Below are 10,214 nucleotides of genomic sequence, written 5' to 3' on the forward strand. Positions count from 1 at the left end.
TATATACTAACCACTAGATCAATTTATCATTCAAGCAATAGTGGTAGGCTATGAATTTAAACATTTCATTTGTTATGCATGATCCTATGAAGCATGTACTATATGCACTAACCACATACTAGTAAGGGATGAAATGATCATGCATATTACAATGATACCTTTACTATGTTAGAGTAGAGGATAGTCACATAGATTCTAATTCATTACTCCAATAGCAATGTGAAGTCCAATTATAAGCTTGGTGAAGACCAATAGACACTATTTTGAATTTCACTCTTCACCCATATGAAATGAATACCACTTATGATCAAGTGTACTTTCTTGTTGTGGTTGGCTTGCTTCTTCTTTTCATCTTTACTTGCATGAGAGCATCAATTTGAGAATACTACTTGAAATATCATGACTAGCTCTCTTTTGGATGTTGCTTGCTTTTCTTGATCAACCCTTTTGATTGTTTCAACTAAGCATCTCAAATATTCCTTGGATCACCACTTCCATGTTAGCCTTCCAAGTACCACACTTGGTTCACCTACACATAGGCGGCAAGCCCCGACACTAGGGAGAAGTGACCTCTCTCCAAGAACCATTCTTGACACTCACTTGAAATAACTTGATTGATTGATCCAAGTGATGGACTTAACTTGATGAGTAACCTTGATTCCCTCTTTAAGTCATTTTCTTTCTACTTGTTTAAGTCCTTTTCTTTCTACCAAATGATCTCCAATCATCACTTGAACTTAAACTTCATCTTCAACTCGAGTTTGATCTTGATTTTCATCTTGAGTACCAAAAGTGTGCAAAGTACAATCCACAATCAAATAGCCTTGTACTCATATCTTGTCATGCTTTTAGATCATCTCAAAACCAACTTAGGTACCTCAATTACTCTTAAACATGTTTTCAATTTGAGAACCTTTCAATCAAAGTGACTCTAGATCAATCCAACATTTGTCACTTTTCTAGCAGATTCTGTACCCTTCATAGAAATAAGCATATCTTCCAAAGTATAAATCTAAATACCAAGAAATTTGGTGGAGATGTGCTTCACTTAGATATCTAGCAGCTATAAAAATTGAGCTTCACCAGATTTCAATTATTCCACCACTGCTACATGTTGAAAACTGCTGCTCTATAGCTGACAAGTTTCACTCCAAAACTGAGGCATCTCTTATCCAATTCTCATGAAATTTCTACAGCATCTCATAACATAAGTCTAGAGCATGTACACCAAATTTCATGCCAATCCAATAAGTTTTGATCACTCAAACATGGCTAAGATCATAGCTAGCTCATATTTTCAATATAGGACAGATTTCAATCACTTGAGCTATACTTCATCAAGTATGAATCAAACTTGAAACCAACTTGTTTGAATACTTTCACAAGACATAAATCCATTCAATCCACTTACTAAATGTCATCTCATGAATTTATCAAACACAAATCAATCCAAACTTGATTACTAAGCAATTATCCATTCAATCAACTTATAGCAAGCAACATTGCATATTTATCCAATTCAATCAACTCATATGCACCCAAATGAAATGATCAATAAGAGATATACCTTGGTTACCTCATGATCATCCAATTAGCAAGTTTCAACTCAAATATTTTTGCAAGCCATCAAATATTCCAATAAATCACCCCAACTTGAATATGACACTTGTATGTTGATAGCACTTGGACTTCACTCAATTTTCACTTGGCATTGGGTTTGGATGTGCACTAGGCTTCATATCTTGACTCAACATATGATGATCAATATGAAATCAATTGAATCAAGTCTCCAATGCCAATGGTACCTACAATCAATCATCCACTTTTTGATGGTACCCAAACAATTTTGGGTCCTCTCATGTTAGGAGCAACATACTTAGGCATAGCCTTAGTATGAGTAGCGGAATGTTTTGCAATAGCAACCATAGAGGTACCATTACCATCCTTCCTAAGCATAGAATCATCATCAATTGAAATAATCTTAGGAGTGTTACCTAGGGGACATGAATGTGCCATGTGTCTCCTTTTCCGACATGAGTAGCACTTTCTCTTTGCTTGAGCCTTTTCTTCTTTGCTCATATTATGCTTCTCATTGCCTTGCTTGTCCTTATTTGCTTGAGCCTTCTTCTCAAGCTTGTTTGGACAACCCAAAACTAGATGGCCTAATGTGTCACAACTATAGCATCTCATGTGAGCAATCTTCTCTATTTTCTCTTTTTTGTTCTTGCTCATTTGCTTTGCATCTTGATTCATCCTTGGACGCATTGCTCTTTCTCTTGCTTTTCCACCCCTTCTAGTTTTCTTCTTCTTTATCATCAAATCACCATCATTTTTATGGTTTATCTTGATTTGCTCTTGGGGTATCTTCTCTTGCTCAACTTATGGATTTGGTTGAGGCTCTTCTAGTTGATTCACCAATTGCTTGGTTTGGCACATTGAGATAAGATGACTCCAAGTGCGGCACTTGAAGCACTTCACATGCTTGAGCCTCTCTTCTTCTTTTATCTTCTTGAGCTTCTCAATGTTAGGGCAACCATTTGCAAGGTGTCCCACTTCATGACACCGGTAGCACATGGTATGAGAGAGCTTTCTTTGTTGTAGGTTCTTTATCTTTCTTTCTCTCTTTCTTTCACCCTTTGTCATCTTCTTCTTGAAGCCAAGGCCATACTTATCACCATAGTTTCTTTGAGTCTTCAACATGTGCTCAAAGGTAACTTTTGAGTTGTAGCACCTCTCTAACTTGTTGCTCAATTTCTTCACTTCACTTTTGAGCTCAATGTTCTCCTTTAAAATGTTAGTCTCACAAGACATAGAAGTAGAACAAGCATCTATATGTGAAGAGCATGGCATATCTAATAAATCATCATAAGAGGTGGATACATACTTCTTGCCTACATCACAAGGGTTAGCAACATTTTGCAATTTATCATTTGATCCATGTGATGAGCTCTCATTATTTTTAAGTTTCTTTGTAAACACTTTAATGAGAGAAGCATGTTGTTCTAATAATTCATCATGAGATGCAAGTAGTGTCTCATGATTCAATTTTAGCTCATCATGTGAAGATTTAAAAGCATCAAGTAATTTCTTATGTTCTTCACAAGAGTTCTTTAGAAATGAGTTTTTTCATTTTCCAATTTCATTGTTTTAGCTTTCTCATTTTCTAAAGACATGGTCATGCTAGCAAGTCTACTCACAAGCTCATTATATGAATCAACATGATCAACCACATTATCATTTGATACCTTGGTGTCACCTTGTGACATGAAACAATGTGGTGATATAGAAGAGCTTGTAGTAGCATCACAATCATGGCCCGAGCATGAACCATCATCATCAAGATCACCACCAAGTGTGCTTGAGGTAGAATCTTTATGTGTAACACTTATGGCATCATCATCAACCTTGTCAAGTGAACTTGTAGTGGATCGATCATCATCATCATCATCATCACTTGACCATGAGGTGTAGCAATCTTCCACAATCACCAAATTGTGATTATGCTCAACACACTCACATGCCTCCACCTTGTGATCATCCTCCTTCTTGAATTTCACATCATCACTTGTGGAGGAGTCACCGTAGAAGGCTTGGAGTGCCATCCACATATCATGAGCACTTTCCAAGTCCCACACATGTCTAAAAACATCATCATGTAAAGCACACATTAGATAATAAAGAGCACGATGACCAATTTGTAAGCAATCCTCTTGACTTGTGTTAGGTTGTCCTTATCCAAAGCATCATGAGAAAAACCAACAACAATGATCCACCATGCCTTGGGACCCAATTCACAGAAATGATCAAGCATATGATGTTTCCACCGTGCATAGTGTGTGCCATCAAAAATAGGTGAGTCACAAACAACTTCTAGCCCAAAGTTCACCATCCTCTCGGGTCGGTAAAGACCACAAATGAGAGACCTCACTTCGATACCACTTGAAGGGTCAAGATGGCGACTAGAGAGGGGGTGAATAGTCATTTCTAAAACTTAATCATGTCGGCTAACCAAAATAAGTGCGGAATTAAAAATATCGGTCTAGCCAAGACTATACCCCTCTATCTATGTTCTCTAGCACCTTGCAAAGATCCTAATTAAGCAACAAAGGTGCCAGGCTAACTAGAGCTCACCTAACCAATTCTAGGAGCAAGGTCACACAAACCTATGCCACTAGTATTTTAAGCAATGAGGGAGCTCCTACATATGCTAGTAAGCAAAAGCACAAATTCAACTAAGCTCACTAGCAATGCTCAATAACAAGGCAACCAATGCCAAATTAGAGAGCGCAAATACTTAGCTACACAAACTAGGCAAAGTGACTAACAAGGTTACACAAACCAAATTAGCCACGCAAGGGAGCTACTTCTATGCTACATAAGCAAGAAGGTAACTAGTGAGCTACACATGCTAACTAATTACAAGAGCAACTACACAAGCACAATGTATATAAAAGTAATCACAAGCTTGTGTAAGGGGATTGCAAACCAATAAGAAGAACAAGGTTGACATAGTGATTTTCTCTCAAGGTTCACATGCTTGCCAACACGCTACGTCCCCGTTGCGTCGACCGCTCACTTGGTGGTTCGGTGGCTAATTGGCATCACCCGCCAAGCCCGCACGTCGGGCACCGCAAGAACCTACCCCAAAAGTGAGGGTAGCTGAATGACACGCTCAACTAGAGTTGCTCTTCGTGGCTCCCGCGGAGCGAGCACAATGCCCCTCACAAAGCTCTTCTCTAGAGCACCGCATAAGCTTCTTGCGGGCTTCGACGGAGACCACCACCAAGCCATCTAGGAGGTGGCAACCTCTAAGAGTAACAAGCACCACCAGCTTGCAACTCGATCACCTAGTGCCACTCGATGCAATCTCATAATGCAACACACTAGAATCACACTCACTCACAATCGATTTGCACTCTTGCAAGCACAAGTGAGTTAGAGGGCATCAAAGCACTCCTACACAAGCCACATAGGCGTGAGGGTGCTAAGCAACCAGCCCAAGGCTGGCCACACACTCTTTTTGTAGCCCCAAGGGCTAAAATAGCTGTTACCCCTTCACTGAGCAAAGCACGTACTAATCGGACGCGCAGGTCATAACGACCGGATGCTGAAACCCAGCATTCGATCACTTACAGAGAGGTTCCAGCGACGTTTTTCAGCGATCGGACACGTCCGGTCGCTTCTAGACATGCTAAAAACACTGATTAGACGCTGTGACCAGACTCGTAGGTGCTGACCGGACGTTGGACCCTAGCGTCCGGTCATTTTTCACGCCAGCGTCCGGTCATAGACCTTTCAGCGCTAAAACGACTATAACTCTTAGCTTCGAACTCCGATTTCGATGATGTTGGACATTTTAGAAAGCTTACTCAGAGGGATACACATCCCATATGCATACTTGATCCAAATCACAATAGATCAAAATAGTATTCCAATCCAAGGATCATACTATAGTTCAGAGTACACCGGAAAACCTTTTTCTCTTCTCTAAGTTGATTCACGACAACTCTAACTTCTTCTCCTTTGCAAATGTGCCAACACCACCTAGTGTGCTTCCATCATGTGTATGTGTGTTAGCTTTTCACAAACATTTTCCAAAGGATTAGCCACTCAACTTGCCACGCCACTCGATCCTAGCGATGATGCAAAGTTAGATCACTCGAGTGTCACTAGATGACCGATATGCAAATAAGTTTGCCCCTCTTGATAGTACGGCTATCTATCCTAAACCTGGTCATCAACTTCTCTACACACCTATGACCGGTTAAATGAAATACCCTAGGTTATACCTTTGCCTTGCACATTTTATTTCATCTCCTCCAATATCGATGCAACACATGCACCAACATGATCAACAATGATATGATCCACTTCATATCATCACGTGATGATATTGGTTCATCAATCTAGACTTCACTTGCTTTTCACCGTTGCCTTCATCCATCGGTGCCAAATCTTGCTCAAGCTTCACTGCCACGCGGTCCATCGCTCCAAAGCCTCTGACTTGCCCTTCACGCTTGCAACCGGTCCATCAAGCCAAGTCTTGTCTTGATCTTCTCCACCTTGATCACATGACTCAATGTCATGTCTCATGTGCAATAAGCTCCTTCATCATCTCATGTGTGAGCTTTGCAACATCTCCAAACCATTTTCACCTTCACGGCATATGTTGCTCACACACATGTACTTATGGACTAATCACCTGTGTATCTTATATAAACACAATTAGTCCACCTAGGGTTGTCACTTAATTATCAAAACCACACAAGGACCTTTCAACTATGCAACCTTCCAGGCATGTCAGAATACAAACAATATTATAGGCGTCGGCATTTTGCCATACCAGGCGAACACGGTAGAGCCTACCACATGTATCTGGACATAAATAGTATTGTGAGCGCCGACGACCGTCTCATACCCGACAATGTGGGCAACAAGACTAGGTAGCGTACGTATACATTCTCTCTCTTTCTCTGATTTGTAAGGCCGTCCCCTTCGACTATAAAAAGGGGATGAGCTCTCTCCTAAAAAGCTCTCTGTCTCGCTCTGACTCTCTGGCTCTCTGGCTCTCCTCAAAAAAGAGAAGCTAGATGATTCGAGCACTCGAGGACCTGAGAACTCGAATAGCTCAATAGCTTTAGAACTCTAAAGCTATACAGAGCATATGCTCTAATACTTAGCACACATTAGAGCCCTCGTCACTCTCGGCCCTTCGGTTCAGAGTCCAACCGGGCCTTTAACACTCCCTTCTTATTCCTACTCGTTTGTAACCCTACAACAAACTTCGAGCACCTAGGCTCAGGAATAAAGTCACCGACCGACTGAAACTGGACGTAGGGCATGTTGACTAAACCAGTATAAATCCTGTGTCATTGAGTGCTAGGCCACATCCGATCACAACGCACGACAAAACGATAAATATTTACTTGTTGGTCACTTTTCGCACCAACACATTGATGGTTCACTTTTTATTACTTGAAATTTTGACACCTTAAGACTACCAATGTATGGGGTCTAAACAACGAGAGCCATTTCAACTTGGAACTATAAACTCAAAATATTAGGGAAAATTTGAAAAAAAAACACAAAGAACTTTAGCAATGGAAGGTTTTTCGTGGAATGAAATTATTATTATTTTGACAGAGGAATGAAATTATCTTGACACTGGTAATATTACACTGGGGCTATATTTTAAAAATCTACTGTTTTATTAGTTTTTTAATCCACTTAACTTATAGGGTTTCATATGTAGTTATATGCCTTTTTTTTTCAGATTTCAGAAAATTTCTCCTCGTTTTTCCGTTCTCCGTTCAGAATGGGCCAAGTATTGCAGATAGGCCCACGCAAATTGGCCCAACCTGCGTGCCAGCGTAGTACTGACGCGTATCCTACCGTATACGTACAGCGTAGTTGTAACGCGTATCCTGCGTATATTCATACGCTCCCACCTCGCCACATCTAATCTGATCCAATCCGATCCAGTCGCCGAAACCCTCGCCGTCGCTTTCGCTCTCGCCATCTGATCCAGTCGCCGAAACCCGCGCCCTCGCTTTCGCTCTCGCAATGGCGGCCGCCGCCGCCGCCGCCGCCATCGTCCTGTGCGAGGACGACCGGGGGATCCCTCGATCTCTCCCCCTTCTCGCGGCGCTCGTCGAGGAGGATGCCTGCCTCCACGCCGCCTCCGCCTCCCAACCCGCCGGAAGCGATCTGGTCCGCGCCTTCCGCGGGCGGACGGTTCCCAAGGTGCCAATCCGGGACTTCCTCGAGCGGATCTATGTGCTGGTTCGGTCGGAGGCCGCCACCGGACAAGTGATCCGCGTCGACGGTACGTGTTTCGTGCTCGCTGGCGTTTATCTGACGCGATTCATCGGCAGCCACGCGGCGCGGGTGGCGGGGATCGTGGTGGAGCCGTCCACCGCGCACCGGCTGGTGGCTGTCGCGCTTTTCCTCGGCGGACACTCCCCCAAGAACTGGGCCGCCGTGTTCGAGGCCGCCTCAGACCGCGCGATCAGCACCGGCGAGGTCGCAGGCCTAGAGGAGCGGTTCTTGCGCGCGATCAGCTCCCGCTTGTTCGTGGACGGCCACGAGTTCAAGTGCTTCTGCGGGGTGCTGGAGAAGGTGCCCCTGCCGCCGCTCGGGAGCTGCGCCAGTAAGAAGAGGCGGGCGGATGCCGTGACCGGAGACGAGGAGGAGCACCGCCGCGTCCGTGCTTGCGTGCCACCACCCTCGGTGATGTCCAATTAGGATTCGAAACTGAAATTTTAGCGTATTCAATTCAGAATTCTTATTGTTTTTTTTTTCTTGCTGGTTTTACGTGGTCTGTTTTGATTTTGCTGTAGGCACAGCGCTTTGAGAAGAAGACGGTGGAATCTCGTGGCTGGAGGCTGAAGGACACAGTCCACAAGGTGTTTTCGTTTTGCTCAGCTGCTCGTCACCCGGACCCCAAGTGGAGTTTTCGATTTGGTCAACTGCTCGTCGCCAGGGCCAGCCAAGGTTGTCTAACAATTCGAGCCGCTGTTAGCTCCTTGGAAGAGTTTATTTATTAATTTCTGTAGGTTTCTTAAGATTTGAAGTCAATGGGAAGGGCATAGTTGACAGTACTGTGTTATGAACTTTGAAGGAAGCAGGGGCGGATCTAGTAAACGGACATGGGTGTACACCTGTAGGAATTTTTTAATCCTTTTTAAATAAATATTGTAATACTAATCGCTCCCAAAAAATATTTGTGCAATATGACCATTTTGGTCGTGCCAACGTTGCTGGCGCGATAGTTCCACGCTGGTGCGACAGCTATGCCATGCTGGCGTCCATGGTTGACATAGTTGACTAGAGCTGGCGTGGCGGAGCGTGGGCCTCATCGTGTCGAGCTAGCCCGCCTAGCATGACAGGCCTCCTTTTCCTTCCCTCTCCCTCATTCTGGCCGACCTCAAGGTCATCTCCCTTCTCTCTTGTCGCTCTTCTCTTTCCCATCCTCTATTTGTCTTTGATTAAATTTGCATTTGCATTTCAGGTTTGATTGGTCTCGTGCATGAGGTATGACTCCCTCACCTGTGTTGTAGCAAGACCAACATAGTCCACCAAAGAAGCACAGAGTTCACAAAGCATGCACGTAGTTAATAGATGAGATTAAGGGTTAGACGTGTAGGGCTGTCGAGGACGACGCTGGCGGCCTGGATTTGTGGCAAGGAGATTAGGAGTGCCGACGTCGGAGCGGTCACGGGCACGTCCTCACACGTTTTGTCCTTGACCTCGTCGCGAGCGTTGGGATGAACTCTACACAAAAAATAGAGACTTTGTGTAGGCTGAGGACCATCACCAAATCATGTAGTAGATTCTAGTGACACTCAACAAATATACACACGCACCTAAGTTTGTGTACCCTGAGGAGCATCAGCAAGTTGGGAACCCGTCAGCTCATCTTGCTCATACGATCATCGCTGTCATCATCGCCTCCGTCCTCGCCGTCTTCCTCATCCCTGCTCCTTGCACGGGAGCTCTCCATTCTGTCAATCGCTGCCCTTTGCCTTGAACGGGTTTCTCTTCCTTTGGGGGATCGGGGTTCGGTCGGTAGAAAAAGGCTTAAGAGCTAAATAGAGAGAGTAAGTTTGAAGTCTGGCTTGGACTAGGTAAAGTAGTCAAAGTATCGGCTATTAAGTGGATGTAATTCCCTCCTTCCCCCACACATCAGAACCAAAGTAGGTAAGATAGTGCCTTCTACCAAAGGTTCTCTAAATTCTCAAGTGTCGAAAGATATGTATTATCCAATAAGGCTCAAAGTCAATCTTGTGGTAAGCTAGGGAAATTACAAACCAGTAGAGCATTAATTGTTGGAGAAGCTGGCTAGCTATTTGCTCGGTGCTCTGAGGCAAGATAATCTCACTACGATTCAAGAATCGAACCAGAATAGTTAACCATTAGCAAGGGTTTCCCCTCGCTTTCAGCCTCGCATTACAAGCTAGATGACTCTACTGTGACATGTTATGATGATCTTGAAGCCCCCAACCATAGATAGATGCTTTAATCATTCAGGTTTTGCCAATCCATGAACTGCATCGTATAATAACCATGGATATCAGGCGTAGGTTGACCTTGAGTGGTTCACTGAAGGGTAGGGCTATCTCTTCCCTTTCCATACCTTTGATTCATCCCGGATTGTGTTGATGTGCACATGAACAAAAGTGCACATTCCTATCCCCTTTGACGAAGCAAATAAA

General features: G+C 43.6%; 1 protein-coding gene across 1 annotated transcript; it reads left to right on the top strand.

The window, feature by feature from the left end:
- Positions 1–7,329: 7,329 nt before the first annotated feature.
- On the top strand, positions 7,330–8,706 carry LOC136546027 (cyclin-P4-1-like). Its single transcript, XM_066538002.1, has 3 exons — positions 7,330–8,229; positions 8,340–8,493; positions 8,556–8,706. Exons 1-3 carry the CDS (start codon positions 7,564–7,566, stop codon positions 8,609–8,611), a joined length of 876 nt encoding a protein of 291 aa, XP_066394099.1. The 5' UTR covers positions 7,330–7,563; the 3' UTR covers positions 8,612–8,706.
- Positions 8,707–10,214: the final 1,508 nt, after the last annotated feature.

The sequence above is a fragment of the Miscanthus floridulus genome, chromosome 3 (assembly GCF_019320115.1).
Source record: "Miscanthus floridulus cultivar M001 chromosome 3, ASM1932011v1, whole genome shotgun sequence".
Lineage (NCBI taxonomy): Eukaryota > Viridiplantae > Streptophyta > Magnoliopsida > Poales > Poaceae > Miscanthus > Miscanthus floridulus.